General features: G+C 33.4%; 2 protein-coding genes across 4 annotated transcripts in view; one reads left to right on the top strand and one right to left on the bottom strand.

The window, feature by feature from the left end:
• The window catches only part of Hr39 (Nuclear hormone receptor FTZ-F1 beta), a 39,933-nt gene extending 29,144 nt beyond the window's left edge, over positions 1-10,789 (top strand). For all 3 annotated transcript variants that reach the window (XM_088198451.1, XM_088198453.1, XM_088198452.1), the window contains exons 2-15: positions 201-640; positions 1,247-1,629; positions 1,698-1,874; positions 1,944-2,169; positions 2,319-2,472; positions 2,539-2,683; positions 2,751-3,162; positions 5,584-5,723; positions 5,797-5,970; positions 6,037-6,288; positions 6,359-6,498; positions 10,009-10,124; positions 10,206-10,360; positions 10,437-10,789. In XM_088198451.1, coding sequence (XP_088054577.1) covers positions 487-640; positions 1,247-1,629; positions 1,698-1,874; positions 1,944-2,169; positions 2,319-2,472; positions 2,539-2,683; positions 2,751-3,162; positions 5,584-5,723; positions 5,797-5,970; positions 6,037-6,288; positions 6,359-6,498; positions 10,009-10,124; positions 10,206-10,360; positions 10,437-10,532 — 2,724 coding nt within the window. In that variant the 5' untranslated portion in view covers positions 201-486 and the 3' untranslated portion in view covers positions 10,533-10,789. The remainder of the gene's footprint in view (positions 1-200; positions 641-1,246; positions 1,630-1,697; positions 1,875-1,943; positions 2,170-2,318; positions 2,473-2,538; positions 2,684-2,750; positions 3,163-5,583; positions 5,724-5,796; positions 5,971-6,036; positions 6,289-6,358; positions 6,499-10,008; positions 10,125-10,205; positions 10,361-10,436) is intronic.
• Positions 10,790-13,639: 2,850 nt separating this feature from the next.
• LOC148229166 (seminal metalloprotease 1-like) lies at positions 13,640-16,153 on the bottom strand. Its single transcript, XM_088198555.1, has 7 exons — positions 15,521-16,153; positions 15,057-15,233; positions 14,674-14,877; positions 14,505-14,614; positions 14,237-14,444; positions 13,980-14,116; positions 13,640-13,916 (listed from the first exon to the last, which is right to left on the bottom strand). Exons 2-7 carry the CDS (start codon positions 15,190-15,192, stop codon positions 13,692-13,694), a joined length of 1,020 nt encoding a protein of 339 aa, XP_088054681.1. The 5' UTR covers positions 15,193-15,233; positions 15,521-16,153; the 3' UTR covers positions 13,640-13,691.
• Positions 16,154-17,087: the final 934 nt, after the last annotated feature.

The following is a 17,087-nucleotide window of genomic DNA, read 5'->3' as shown; positions in this document are numbered from 1 at the left end:
TTTCGGGTCGCCGGAAACAGGTTTTATTTTACGATCGTCGGCCGCTCGCCTCTTGTTTGTCTCCATTGTGCCGCACGCACCGCCCTGGACCGCTCGTCTCTTTGTTCCCCGAGCGACGAGGTCGGGCCCCCGTCGACTCCGCCGCCCCCGCCCCCGCCCCCGCACGTCTCTTTCTCACCCTGTTCGTTTTCTCTTTTCAGCGCGAGCAAAATGCAAGAGGAACCCCCGAGCGTCCGGAGCCACTCGAGCGGAGGCGAGGTGGGCGACTCAGCGCCCCCGGGCCTGGGGCCTCCGGGCTCCGACGACTCTCGCAGCTGATTCGCCCAAGACTGAACTTTACATACGGACAATCGTTACAAACTGTCGACCGCGAATTTGCCTATAATCTAATATTAAGTCAAGTGTTCGAAAGTGCATCTTATATAAGCCACTTTTGTGGCTCCGAAGCTAGTGCCAATCATTTTTATAATCTTATATTATATAAGCATGACGAGTGCGGCGGCGGCTAATCTCTTGCCCGAGACGGGCATCGGCAAGAACGACGCCATAGGCCAGAGCGCCGGGATCGGTACAGGGTCGAGTGCGGGAAGAAACGTTTCCGTCACTCCAATCAACATGACTGATACGCAATTCAACAACGGTATAAAACAACAAATAAACCACCACCCGCATAAGTCCATTTTATTGTTTGTCGTGAACTAATTTATACACATTTGTTAGTGCACATCTTTGAGTGAGCTAGTTTTACCTATTTTTCCATAATTATTTCTGTTGCTTTTTATTTATACTGAACTATTGCTTTTAATTTATTGACATTATTTTCTATACAAATCATTTACATTAAATCAAATTAAACAAATATTATATAAATATAATGATTTTTATTTATTATTTCTTTAGTTATAATTTAGTAAATATTATATATCTTGAGTACCTCAAAAACTCGACCGCTAAAAGGATTAATGAAATACTATGAATCTTGATCAGACAGTAATTTTTCTGGGTTTTTTTCTTTGGTTTCTGGAGTTTGAGTTTGGTTCTGAAAAAATAATCTTATAGAGAATATCCATCACTAACTGTACAGAAATTTTACACCTTTTTTCTGCACGATGAACGATGAGGATAACAGTATTCTTTATCAATTGTAAACGAAAGAAAGTATAATTATACAAATAAAAAATGGACTTACGTGGTTTATTTTATAAGGTTAAAATATGCTCGTATTAACGCATTTCATTTATTTTAGGTCAATTTTCATACAGTTCGAACGGGATCCGCATCAGCGTGCCTTCGGAAGAACAGCGTCGAGTGGGCGGCAACATCAACATCGACGACGAAGACTCGAATGATGCCGAAGTCTCTAAAATCGACTTCTCGCAGCATGCCTATCAAGTCAACATGCGCTCGAAAAAGAAGAGACCTTCGTCGAGCTCGCTATCGTTGAGCGCCGACGCGCAGATCGTTCAAGACGTCGTCAACAATGATAGAGACAGAGAGCGACCTATGTCGTGGGAGGGAGAACTCTCCGACTCGGAGATGTTGGTCGATTCCAATACGCCCGAAATACACCATCCGAACAACAAAAACCTGTACTCCGATTTGGAGTTCAGGCTCAATTCGCAAAAAGAAGTCAGTGTTTAGTAATCGACGATGATCGGCCTGCTGTATTTCCGATTGATATAACTTAATTTTTATAGGGTAATGGATTTTGCGTCAAGTCCGAACCGCCGGAGAGAGAGAGCATATTTGTCGCAGCTAACAGGCAGAACTCGGCGTCGTATCAGAGCTTAAACGACCGCGATGCTTTAAATTTGAAATTTGGGAATTCGCACCATTCGATTTTACAGCATCAACGGAGTCAAAGCATGAACAGGGTCGGTTTAATGACTTGCTTATGAATGATTTGTTATATGATAGATTTTCATTATACCTTATGATTTTAGGTATCCATAATGTCGAATGAAAATAATTTAGATGTTAAAAATCAATCGCCGATGATCGACGATAGGACTTCTTTCGACGAGTCCGGTAATGAGATGACACCCGAGCAAAAAATAAAAAATATACCAGTAAATATCATTCCGACTACGCTGAGCAACAAGATGGCCTCGGAGGCGCAAGCGTATGCAGCTAAACGAGAACAGCTCATGCAGCAAACTACCATACCTGGTAATTTATCATAATAATTCCCAAAATATATAATAGAAGGCTTAATCCGTAAGTAAAGGCAATAATAATAAATTAATGGCTTTTACTTGATAATTTAATCCCGTTGAAAGTATACTAAATAATTTACAATTACTATTTTATTTTTACAGAAATAAAACCAGAACTGCCATGCCTGGTGGATAAATTTCTCGGAGGTTACTCCATTCACAGCACACCGAGCAATTCTCCTTTGCTCAATAGACATCATAAGATTATTTCAAATCCGAGCACCGATTCGGCCATACATTCCGTTTATACTCATAGGTAATGATCGCAACAAACTATAGTACAATTAATAACATGAATCTAATTAATTTAATTGTTCAATAGCGTTTATAGTAGTCCGTCTGCAAGTCCCGGGGCGACCAGACACGCTCAATATACTCCGTCGTTATCGCGCAACAACAGTGACGCATCACATTCATCGTGCTACTCGTACAGTTCCGAATTCAGTCCTACTCATTCACCTATCCAGGTAAATATATCGTTTTAAAAACATTGCTCGACTCCATATGTGAATTATGTTTTTTTTTTGTGCTCAGGGACGTCATCCCATTCCCGCTCACGCAGCCATGCTGTTTAGATCTGAACACGGAGCCTTCGCTCGACAATCATCGACGACGGGCTCTTCGGGGCCCAATGAAAATTGCACGGACGGCGGTACGGGCAGTCCCGATCCAGAAGGACCCGACGATAGAGTCCATCATCATCAAGGTGTCAGCAGGCAGCAGTTGATCAACAGCCCTTGTCCCATATGCGGAGATAAAATATCCGGATTCCATTACGGGATATTTTCGTGCGAATCCTGTAAGGGTTTCTTCAAACGGACAGTGCAAAATAGAAAGAATTATGTGTGTCTCCGTGGAGCCAATTGCCCCGTGACGGTGGCCACGAGAAAAAAGTGCCCCGCTTGTCGTTTCGATAAGTGCCTGCATTGCGGGATGAAGTTAGAAGGTGAGAAGGAATTCCTTTTTTAAATATCAGGTTGTCCCACAAGTCTGCGTTTTTTCTTACATTTGCAAAAATGTACTATAACTTTTTATAAATTAACGATAATCTCACTATTCTTTCGGTGTTTGTTAACAGTAGTCATATCAATGCCGCTATTTAGTAATGGAATATTATTTTTTTCGATATTTTCAACCCTAAATCAACAATGGCAGTGGAAATAGTGTTATTAAATCAGTCATAATGCGATAATAGCAGTTAAAAACATCTGTAATGCACTGGCCAAGAATTCCATTAAATTTAGAAAGTGTCAGGTGCTGCTATAAAAATTTCGTTCCGAGAATTTTGCCATTGAATATCAACGTATGGGCGGGGTAGTCCTTATGAGTTGTTAGTGAGGAATTAGGGCTGCCATCAAAGCAGGTCCGAGATTTACGATACAGAAGCTAGCACAAAAACTCAATGTGTCGTCTACATCAGCTTACAGTAATTTAAAAAGTTACTACTCGTTCTCATGTATCCAAGAAGACAATAGATAAAATCAATGGATTTTATTGGGAACTTATTTTTCGGACATTGCTCCAAATGACTAATGTCTATTTAGATCCTTGCAATAGTTTTTAGGTGAAAAATTGTTTTTTACAAAAACTGATATAAAAATGACATTAAAGAATTAATTGCATCCAAAAATACAATATTTTTCGAATCAGATATATAAAAAATAATTGTAGTAAAAGATGGAAAATGTATAATTTATTAAAAGTATTACACATTTTAATTTTTAACTCATTTAACCCACACCTTAAAAAACGTAGACTTATGCAACAATCTGATATATTGTTTATTGGTTTAAAATAAATATTGATTAAATTTAAAACAGCAGATATGTCACCCCAAAAATCACAGCGATCAGTGAATTTTTTTTTATTATAATATATAATCGATTTAATATTTTAATAGAAAGAAGTTTGTTTGTCAATTTATTTCAACATTATCATAATACAATGTTTCTTTGTCGATAGTGCAACCTTTCTCCATCGTTCAGACAAGTCTTCAATCCCTCGTTTATAAACACTTTCAGGCTTAGACATAAAATATGTTAGGACTGTTTTTATTTCACTAACATTATTTAAAAAAATCCATTCAAATAAAACTGCAAATATCTAAACAAATGATAATTCAATGGCGCTAAATAGGGGTTATATTGAGAATGATCGACAACTTTCCATCCTAGTCTGTTTTTCCCGTGTGATGTGCATTATATTGTTGCCAATATATCCTGTTATGATTCTGTATAACAAGCCTATGTTTTTATTGATTGATGCAATAGATCCAGCTGTTCACTATATTTCTCTGTCATTATTATCTCGCTTTGTTTGAGCAATTCAAAATTAATTATTACATGAATGTCCCACAAAATAGATAATATGACCTGTTTTTAAGTAATGCTGAGTTTTGGGGTTGTTTTTGTTACCTCCTTCTGCTTAATCCCCATGAACGAGTATACTCGGCAAAAATTTGTGATCTAGATTCCCCATAGACGAGTTAAATCGCACGTTTTAGTATTCATTTTGATTTACGATATAGACGAAACTCCCCATGACCGAATATACTCGCTAACTAGAAATTTAAGTCATTTATTTTCCCAGCGTTTTTTTTTTACTATATTGAGTTTCTACCTAATTCAGTGAACCAGTTTATTCGAACACGTGTACTTTTTTAGTCCTGTTTTCCATTTCCTATAGCTATTATAATTCGGAAAAAGTCGAGGATTTTGGAAAAAACCATTGCATTGGGCGTTTTTTGTTATGCAGTATCCATTTTTCGCCTCCATGAAAAAAAGCATATTTATTTATTGTGCGGTAAAATCAACATCGCTTTACTATAATCTCTTAACCCCTTCCGAACTAAATCGGAAATTTGTATTTTGTGAATTCTCATCTCAAAAATCAGCAAATTTCTCGAGAAAATTATCATACCCATTTTTTGTTAAAAATTAAATTCATACGAATATTTTTAAATGCTTCATATTTTTATACCGCTGCATAGAAAGGGTGAGTCCTTGCAAGAAGTTTTGCAGTCATTTTTAAAAAAGTACTGTGACTGGGAAGTGATTAATTTTTGTTGTATCCATATCTCACGTTTCCACACCTTCCAGATTTTTTTAATGCATCTTAGGACAGTCGGCCATGAGAATCTAGTTTTGTTAACTATTTAGATTTCCCTCCCTTTCAGCGGCTATCCAATATTTTTTGACATTTTTAGGAGTTTTTTTTCAACACAAAAATTTTCCCGATTTTAAATGCTTAAATCATTGTGCCACCAATCACTAAAACAAATGTTTCTAGTTGCTGTGGTTGCCGAATGTTTTTAGTGAATAAGACTATACATAGTAATGGCGATAATCATGTATTTTTGATATTATAGCTATAAGAGAAGATAGAACGAGAGGCGGTCGATCTACTTATCAATGCTCGTATACTCTGAGTAGTGCAGCTTCTACCAGCTCGCTATTAGGCGCCGGATTGCAATCTGGTCCTTTGCGGCATGCATCTAGTCTAACATCGGTATTATTTGATTTTTTATATTATTAAATTTATCATATAATAATAATAATTATTTATAACTAAATTTGCACAGGTTAATGGCCCATCTTCGCACATGTCGTTTCATTCTCATCATGATTTACATTCGGCTTCACTCGGCAATTCGGTACAAGGCACGCTGAATAGGTTAGGTCAACCCGGTATCAAACCAGAACCCGGAGGATACAACAATTCGGTGGAAAACATTGGTGTTCCGACTCTGTTACAGGTATGTATTATATATATAAACTTAACACTATAATTAGTGTACTAATTTTATCTTGTCGTTATTCAGGAAATTATGGACGTGGAGCACCTTTGGCAGTACAATGAGTCCGAGTTGACACGCCTCAATAGAGGCTTGCCGCTGGGCGGCGGATCGTCGGCGCCCCCGGCCAACCCCACCGCAAATCCTTTCTTAAGATCGGCCGGAGTGACCGCCGATACTCCTCCCGATTTTCTTGCCAACCTTTGCAACATCGCCGATCATCGGCTGTACAAAATAGTGAAATGGTGCAAGAGCTTGCCGCTCTTTAAAAATATATCCGTCAGTGTTTTATCAGTGTTTTGGTTGTGTTCCGACGACGCTCTTTTGTAATCGAATCGTTTCATTTCAGATCGACGACCAAATATGTCTACTGATTAATAGTTGGTGCGAGCTCTTAGTTTTGTCGTGTTGCTATCGAGGTGTCAGCACTCCGGGCGAAGTAAGAGTAGGCGGAGGGAATCGAGGGATCACGTTACAGCAAAGCACAAAGTATGTGGTGTATGAAAATGTAATCAAATGTTGTTCTAAAGAGCATTAGTCGACTTCTATGTGAATTATTTACTGAAATAATGCATATTTCTTACATAAAAAGCAAAGGCAGTAAATGAAATGGTCAGAATTTAAATCAACTGGGTCAGAATAAAAATCTTATCTCGGTCAGAATTTTATTAACCCTTCCGTGCCTGTGGGGTCTATTGACTCCCCCAACTTTTTGGTTTTTCTCAAATAACTTATTTAATATAAATCCTATTTGTCGCAAACTTTTTGTATTTGTCAAAAATAGTTTAAAGAATTAATATTAAAAATAAAAATTGTACTTTATTATCTCCAATCGCGAGAAAAAAATAAAATCAACTCTAATCGCTACTGTCGCCGCGTGATTTGTATACCTGAGTCAGTTTTTAGAGAAATTCGCCTTCTAAGAATTTCGCGCGGCGCCCCCTCCACGCGGTTCTTTCAACGCTTTATCGCAAACTACACCGTTCCCCAAAAAAACATACAGTACGAATTGAACCGCCAAATTCGATCGTTATTGTTATTTTATTTCTCACGTTACTTTTGAAATTGTAAAATGGCTGATCGGCTTGTAACTGACGAAGAGTTGCTAAGAATTTTGCAAGATTCTGACGAGAGTAGTAGCAAATACGATAGCGATATCGATATTGATAATACATTTCAAAAAAGACATTTCTCCCGTAAATCGTATCGAAGTTGAAGCGTTTATAGGCATCCTATTATCTTCTGGAGGATTGAATGGGGGTAAAATACAGTTTAAAGAATTATGGACAACAAGCGAACTGTTCAAACAATATTTTTATTCAGCGGCCATGACTAGAGATAGATTTTCGATGCTCAGATTTGATGATCGTTTGACCAGAGAAGATATTTTTTAATAAATGCATTTTATTGTACTCACGTGTACATAATCACAATTTATAGTTTATTTTTCCGAGCAGCTGCAGGTTATTTCTTATATGTATTCATATAATATTTATTACAATTTGCCAAAGTAACTGTGGCTACATACTCGTGTACATATACATGCATAACGTCCACCAAATTTAATCGATTTGAATGATTCTCTAGCCAATTCCTTCAATTTTTATAGCCGCAATCAGAGAAATATTTCGCCCTCTAACTGTTGGCAAGGACACGAATGCCAATGTAAAAGAGTTTATTTAGAAATGAAGTCAAATTACAGAAAATAAAAAATACGATGTACATATATAAAAAGTACAAAACACTAAAAATTGATCTTACCATTAACCATTAGATAATATTGGATTACTGAGAATTTTAAGATTGTCAGATTAGTAAGATTATATTGTATTTTTTTCTATCCTGTTATAAGGAAATCATAACATATTTTTTTGAGTAAATATTATCTCCCGTCAGATATTACTGGCTCACTGGAAGTACCGAATCTCAGAAATGACACATTTTTTTAGAAAATGAGAATTTTTTCGAGTTATTATTTTTAAATTATTAGCACGATACACATAAAAACTTATGGATAAGAATTCAGTTTGCCTGGAAGATTTCCCATTACGGTGGAGAAAATTACAATGGTGAGTGAATATTTGATTGCAATTGAATTATATATCAATAAACTCGTATTAGCAAAAATGTCATTTCTCACTTTTATAGATAATCATTTGCACAAAATATCACAATCCGAAAGAAAGGTGTGCTTAAAAAAAGTTTTTACAAATTTGAAATTAATATAAAATGTTAATATATATATGTATAAGATAAACATATTTTTTAGTGTTACACTAGAATTTTTTTGTGTTTATAAAATAAATGTGTTTTATTTTTTCAAATTTATATTTTAATTTCAAAATAGTATTTATATATTGACTTTTTTGTATATTAACAACATAAATGTTGCAACAATTTTTTATTTCAAAAATTGAAATAATAAATAAATGATATACTTGTTTATTTTTTTGGGTTACTCCGTAGTTTTATGTACCGAGCGCGCGGCGGTCATTTGTATACCTGCAAAGCTAGTCTGCAGCGAAATCTCGGCGTTTACGTCGTCGCTTTTTGCGTCGTAATGATTAATTAAAAAATCCTAAATATTGACCAGATGATGAAGCTTATCATGAATAACAAATTTTATACTTAGAATTATCCATTTTTAAATATATTTGATGAAGAATTCATCAATATTTTGACTTGAAATGTTTGGGGGAGTTGAGCGACCCCATCGGATGTCATTTTTCATTTCGAGGCACCGTGACGTATGGGTTAACAATAGCATATGGTCAAAATAAAAATATAGAACGATCCGAATTTAAATAATGAATGGCTAGAAATATATTATTCACGGTCAGAATAAATATCAAATGGTTAGAATAAAAATAACATACAGTCAGAATAAAAAATAGGACGATCTAAATTAAAATAATGAATGGTCAAAATTATATTATTTTGGGTCAGAATTAATATCATATGGTTAGAATAAAAATAACATACGGTCAGAATAAAAATATAGGAAGATCAAAATTAAAATAATGAATGGTCATAATAATATTATACTGGGTTAGAATAAATATCAAATGGTTAGAATAGTTCTGTTTTAAATTATGATAAAAGTAGAAAATTATGATATATTTAAACTTTAAATTATTGGATTTATAACCAGCATAATAGACTATTACTATCAGAGATTTATATCTTAAAGACCTGGGCTCTTATTTAGTATTTTTTAATTTCTATAATTAATTACAATTTATCATCGCAGCTTAGGTTTTCCTAGATTTTCCTATTCTCAGGAATTAATAATGTGGCGTTATCATGGTGTCATTTATCGATTGCAAGCAGTAATAATAGTTTATAATCAATAAAATATGTCACTATTTTACAGACTGATTTCAGTCTGGTGTCTCACCATTGATTTAAAAAATAAATACTTGTAGGTGTTGATTGTGTTTATATCCTACTGTAACACATTGGGCTAATGCCTGTCATGTTACAACGGAAGATTTACAATTTTTAAATAAATAAAATACGAGTATGATAAACTAGGAGAAGCAATTAAATTTTTTCTTTATTCTGATAAAAACATACATTGAAGGCGAATTGATGGTTAGTTAGCTTTCAGAATGTTACTTTTTAATCCATTAGAATTAATTTAACAGCTTGACTACCCACTATTTATAAAATATTGTGTTTGCTGTTAACATCCCGTAAACAGAACAAAGCATATATTTTTGATCATTGTCCGATAAAATCTTATTTTAATAAAATGGTTTACTTTTTGTATGTTTGACGCGTCGGAAAACAATATTCAACAAATTGCAAATATGTTAATTAAATTTTAAATTGCACCTACAAATTGTTCATAGATGGTTTAAAACTAAATAATTTTGCCTTATTAACCCTCGACATACTGATAAAATAGAATGTTCTCTTTTATAGGCATTGATTAAATTGCAATATAAATCTTGTATAATATGTGTATTTATTATTTATTTAACTTGTTTTTTTTAGGATGGGTTTGGGTGCTTGCATTGAGCGAATGCTGCACTTTACAGATCATTTGCGAAGGTTAAGGGTCGATCGCTATGAATACGTCGCTATGAAAGTCATCGTCTTATTAAATTCAGGTATTTATATTTCATTAAATTTGATTGTATGTATTTATTTTATTTGCCATTCATTTAACTTAATCGTAATAATTTATACAGATACATCAGAACTAAAAGAACCCGAAAAGGTGCGAGCATCACAAGAAAAGGCTCTTCAAGCGTTACAGGCCTACACGCTCGCCCATTATCCGGACGCCCCAGCTAAATTTGGTGAATTGCTTCTGAGGATACCTGAACTTCAAAAAACTTGTCAGGTGTGTATTTGTCACTGTGTATATATTTAAAGAGTCACAACGTACAGTAGCAATAAAATAATTTTAAATCTTTCAGGTCGGTAAGGAAATGTTGAATCCTTCGCACAAATCCAAAGACGGCGAAACGTCGAGCTTCAATCTTCTGATGGAATTGTTGCGCGGTGATCATTGATCGTCTAGTTTTTGATGATTTTTATACAGGACCACGTGAATTTACACACAACTGACAATGTCTTGCCAATTTATTTATTTTACGCGAGACAATTCAGATAGTCGTAAAAAATGTCGTTTTCCTAAACAATTGCCATACTTGTATCGTTAAGACGTATTTATTTAGTGGTTAAATACTTTACGGGACGGACTCGATTTGTTGTAGTTTTTTATGTTAGTTTTACATAATAGTGGACATGATGTCGGTGTAAAAGAAAAGTAAGAGTTTATAAGCGATAAATTTGACTGATATAGTCTATAGCAGTTTTGATACGAATCAATTATATATACATAATATGATAAATATTTTTTGCGAGTATTTATATTGGAATTAATTTTTCGGATTTCGAAACACTTACGAATTATCCCGAAATCTTAATTCTAAAATAATAAACATATTATAACTATTTGAATAGATATATACTATATAATATAATACACAAATTAATAAAAATGTGATTTATAAACATAAAAATTAACATAATAATATCATATTAGTAGTTTCCCAAAGTATTCGTTTTTGACCTGAGAATTGTTTGTTGTTTGTTTAAATTTTATTACTGATGTTGCTTCTTTTTTTATTACGAGTTTATTTAGAGATATTTTATTATTTTTCATACTTCTCATACAGAGTTTCATCGGCGGCGAAGTCGAGTCTGTCCCTCTGCAGAAATATTATATTATGAAACGTACTCGCTGATACGTACGTACGGTTGTAAACGGTCTTATATATTTTGTCGTTGTAAATATTGTAATTACATTATATTATTATAAATATTGTTACGGCGCCCCATTCCATTGCGTCTCACGAAGAAGACTGCTACGTTTTTGTACCCAGCGGATAATGTAGGTTTTTAGATACGTATACATATATACATATATAAAATAAATAACGGTTATACGTAGATTGTACACTAAAAAGTATATTGCGTTTAATTTATTCTTCTAAGAATATACATATTGTAGTTATTTGACTCATAAATAAGGGAATTTTTGTAGTTTTATACGTTTGCATAGATTTGCAAAATCATATATTTTATATGTATTATATATTATGAACTTTCTTATGCTGTAAACTACTTTATTATGTTAGAAAGACGCTCGCGATTTTCTAACGGATTTGAAGAAAACGTCGGTTGCTTCGTCTTGGTCCGACAAGGCAAAGTGTAATCCGACGAGAGCGCTTTTTATACGTTTCCGCATGAATGTTGAATGTTTGAAAGCGGATTGTGCAATATGTTATGCGGAATTATGAGCAGAGAAGAGCCATTCAACCTAATTTCTTCTCGTTTGAACCAGTGCCTTCTAGACGACAGACTTGGATATATTCATGCGTCTGTGTATATTGTAAATGTATTTAAAACATGATTTTTTTTAAGTTTGTGCATACACTCAAATTGCAGTGTACGCCTAGTGATTCCGGCCATGATAAATATTTTATTTTAATTATTCTTACGTGTGAAGAGTTAACAAGTGCTATGATTAATTTTGTTTTCACAGTGGAACGTTGATCATTTATACAACAAATAATCATATATGAAGGGTGAGCTAAATAAAAATCTGTTACAGAACTAACACTATTTTGGATTTTTCTAGTCCACTCGTACACTTGCTGGAGTGACATACGTGCATCACTATACTGATGATTTTCAATGAGACTTAATTCGTACCGCCATCAGTCGGTTGCTACTAATTTACATTATATAAGAGTTATTCGGAAGTTTTTTATTTGACTCGCCCTCTATTACCTAGAATCTAGGATCCGGATAAGTGATGCTTCATGTGTGCAAAAATCGCGTGAGATTTTTTGAAGAAAATTTAGCGATAAATATATTTTATGATATTAATTTCAATACATTTTTATTATATTAATTTTAATACAACAGACCTTTACGTGGATACTGCTCTGAGAGGCCCACTCTGTAGGATGCATTCTATGGACTGCCGTCATACCCGAGAGTCTAGATACTCTATAGCTCAAACCTCTGTTATCTCTGACTGGCGGAGTGAAGGGGCTTCTCAGAACTAAAATTTCCCTGATTTATACGACTCACTGAAATTTCCGTTAAAAATTCACCTTTTTATAAAAAGCAGTTTTTTATTTCGTTCTTAAGAAGTGGTTATAAATGGCTGCCATTTGTTAATTGAAATTTTATTTTAAAATAAAATCAGATTATTTATCTTGAGCAATTATTGTTATACAAAGATGTTAATGCTTGTTATATTTAAGCGGTAGATTGTCTTTAGATATAACATGTTGAAATTAATATCATAATGATATTTTTTCCCATGATTTTTATACGCATTGAAACGTAACAGATTTATTGGGCTCCATTTGTAACACAGATAAACTTAATTGTGTGTCTATAAAACCGGCATGAGGTCTTTGTTGATATATATTATAAGTTTTTAAAACGAAGACGTCTGCGTTGCAATTGCAATACTTTACTTTGTGTCAAACACTACATTATTTTATGGTTGTTTTTTTTATTTTCTTGTTTTGAAATTTGATATTTATTATATATGAATTTATAACATTATTCTTGTTTTTATTTTGTCTTATTTTATAACACATATTAAGTGACTGATACATTTTCTAGCAAAAAAACGCACAGGTATTATTATATAATATTAAATTGTTGTGTTTTTGGTCTCATTATGATTATTAAACAAAAACAATAGTAACGTGTATAATTATGTACATATTTTTTTTATACATTCCTTATTGATAACTTTTATGTGTACATATATCCAAGATTGTTTTCGGGTGAAGCAAATGGCCGGATTGTTTTTTATTTTATTTATTTCAGTGTAAGCGTTTGTAAATTGTTTACTTAAATTTCCTCCCATTTGTGCCCATAAACATGATGAATAATTGTAATGAGAAAAAAAGTAGGTTTACAACGATTATAATCGTAAAATATATACACATTTATATTGAAGATACATAATTCAGTTAGATTTTTATATATAATATTATATTATATTTCTAGAGATTTTTATACAATTTTATAATTGAAGAAAAAAGATATTTGCTATAAAAGAAAAACCGAAATAAAAATACACGTATTTAAATAAAACTTTGGTCTTTTAATTAACTAATTAATTATTATTTATTACATTATTTCTCCCACCAACCTTTGAATTCGTAATAACTCTTCGGGAACAGTTCGTCTTTGAAGTTTTCCCAGGAAAACCCATAATCGCTCTTCTTATCGTTACTCAATGATACATCCTCGTCGTTATGTGCAACATCGTTTGAAGCTTCGCATTCATACATGCGATTCAATTTCAGAATATCTTTATCGCTCATTCCGGACCTCTGGCCGATAGTTACAAAGTCGTCCTAAAATATTTTTATAAATATAATGCGCTGTGTCGTTCATAAGTTCATGTAAGTTAAACTCACCGATGTCGGAAGGATGGTTTTTTCTCCATTTTTAGAAAATGCAAAAGCACTGTAATGCAAGACGCTGTCATAGTCGTAAGGAACACCAAAATCACTGGTTACGAAGGAATTATACTTTTTAAAGTTATTCTCTCTTCCTAAAATTTATGTAAAAATTATATTTTATGGACTGAAAATATATTTAAAAACTAAATTATAAACCAATTTTAATATAAAAAATATATAAAATTGTATTATAAATATTATATATATACTACCATCTATTATGTTATCCCATACAATCTTCACATATTTGTCTCTATCCGTGGCACTTTGCATGTGGAAGAATCCGAGTGAATGAAGCAGCTCATGCACGATCGTACCATGTCGCATGCATCCCGAGCCCGTCGGATGCGGAGTCAAATTTAACACTTGCTTACCGTTGCCTTGAAAACCGACTTGAGAGAAACATCCCCTTCTTGCTCCCTAATAAGATCATTAATATGTAATAACGCAAAGAATAAAGCATAACAAATAAATACATACGTGTATCTCTACAAAATCATCGTCATCCGTATCCTTTTCTTTGAATTTCAAACACGAATTCCTCCCTATTTCCTCCATGGCGTCTTTAATGTTACTCATCTGATCGGAAGCTAAAAATATGACACTAATTAAAAATATTCTTCAATGATAATATTAAAAACAGACGTACTAAAGTCATCGTCTATGATGGAGTAGACGAGCGTATTCTTCGGCCATCTCTTCGACACGTCCTTCAGACCGTTTCTTGCTAAGCCAGGTTGAGACACTTCATCGAGAAGCGTCTGTCGTTGATGCTTAGACAGTATCATGTCGCCTTCGAACTTACCGCTCTGTTCCCACGAGTTTTGCTTATCGTCAAAAACTTCATCGAATTCTTTAAAGAATCACAATTGTATATAAATTTAATGCTCAGTGTTACACACCGTTTCATTAAAATATTTGATTTTCCGTCGCAATAAAAAGGCATTTAATTAAAATTATAACTTGCAACGCAGCAGTAACGAAGTGAATTTCTTAAATATTTATAGAATTTTTAATATTTTATTTTATTACCTTGCTCTGGTTCTCCGTCTACTGTCGATTGCAGGAATTCGTCAAATTCTTCAGCGTCTGAAGTTTGACGAACTGGTCTCGATAGAGTGGAACCAGCGATTAATAGAATGCCGAATATATTCAACATAACTATCATTCTCAATATTTTAATATGAAAAATCTATATTTGCATCTTATCTGAAATAAATATACTAAAATATTATATCCAGATTATAAATTAACTTTCCCCTCCCCCTAATTATTTTGGTAACAAAAAATTAAATCTGCTCTTTAAATTTAAACGTAATATTTATTGCATAATCCGTATGTATTGACAGTCGCATTATTTAATTATATGTATTTACATGTTATTTTATTAATTATATGGTCGATTTGTTTGGCGTTAAGACCAACACACAATAACTCGATTTAAGAAGATGGCGGTAAATGAGAGCTATTTAAAAGTTATTATCTATAGAATTTACCATTGAAATATGACCATTCAAAGCTTGAAGACAGAATGATAGTAGCCGCTGTTCGCCGAAGCGTGCCATTTTATAGTTGATGATTGGCAAATGCCACCGATATTGATATTATGCAATCTTCGACCCATTTTCATAGACACTTCCCCCAAATTCGCGCAAAGAATCGTAATGCTGAAATTATGTATCGCCAGTCCTTTTATCGTGCTTAGACAGACGCAGGGGGCGCAATTTCATCCGCGATAAACTGCAGATAGAGCGCAGTCGAAACACAAATTTTTGCCTGTTGGATAACTGCATGCAAAATAAATTTAGAAAATTGTCTATATCTCAGCGTTTCTTTCGGTTGATTTAATTTTAAGTTCACTCGGACACACTCGAGTTGTCTTTCCATCAGTTTTTCTCGGCATTCTTAACTTCCTTTATTGAGCAATGTCATATTGCTGAATAGCAGTTAGCATAACTGAGATGTATCATTTGAGTTTTCAATACCTTATTTATATTACACATCAGGTACTTAATAGTCTTTTGAAATCTTATCTCGTTCATGTCATTCTTTTCGTACACAATCTCTTTTTATAACCATTATAAACTCATTATGTGGCATACGATGCAAGATACACAATTTAATTTTGTGTAACGACAGTATATTATAGATAAAATTGTCGAAATGAAATAATGTGATATGTTGTAAAGAGGCTTAGGGACGCCATTAATTTTTTGTATTTCGATTTCATTACGGTTCATAGTATTTCATTAAATGACAAGCTCCCACCTGCACTTCTCAGGGTTGCCAGATTTCAAATTAGGGCTCGCAGGACAAAATTAAAAAAAAACACGGTGATTGTTCTCAATAATTTTTTTCACAATTAACGATTTTGATATATCATTTTTAATTTCTAAACCAAATTTTGGCCATATAATAATGTATCAGTAAGAATAGCAATCATATTTTTAAAACATAGTGTTGCGATGTGATTTGGCTTAGTATTTATTTTGGACTTAACCCAATAAAAGTTTTAAAACTATAATTAATTTAAGAACTTTCGTTAGGTGAAGTTGGGTTTGGTTAAAACGTGTAGATTAGGTTTGGGTTTCAACAGAAAATGTACGTTTGGCAACTGTTTAATTGAATTTTCATAGCCATTTTGGATCAGCATATAATTTCACTAGCGCCTATCAGTTAAATTATATTTTCGCTAGTAGAAATATATATTTACTGAAAATGTGTTAGGACTTCACTAGTGAAAATATAACTTCACCGAAAAATACATATTCACTGTAACATTTAAACATCGCATGTAATGATAAGTATGTAAATGTAATATTATACTTAATATTAATTTTACTAGCAACTGCCAGAAAAATTATATTTACTTTGGTACAAATATATATCTACCGGTGACAATGTACATATATTCCGATATGATTTCATTGAAATAACATATTTAAAAAAAAAATTTCAGGATAGATTCGAGACTTTTTTTTCAGATTTTCTTTAAGGCATAACCTAATAATTTCTGATTTAGAATCAGGAACGTCTTTACAGATTTTTTCAGGAAGGGGAGGG

This window comes from Plectrocnemia conspersa, unplaced genomic scaffold (genome assembly GCF_051122295.1).
Source record: "Plectrocnemia conspersa isolate PC_06_02 unplaced genomic scaffold, ASM5112229v1 ptg000011l, whole genome shotgun sequence".
Classification (NCBI taxonomy): Eukaryota; Metazoa; Arthropoda; class Insecta; order Trichoptera; family Polycentropodidae; genus Plectrocnemia; species Plectrocnemia conspersa.
This window is presented reverse-complemented; position numbering and strand designations above follow the sequence as displayed.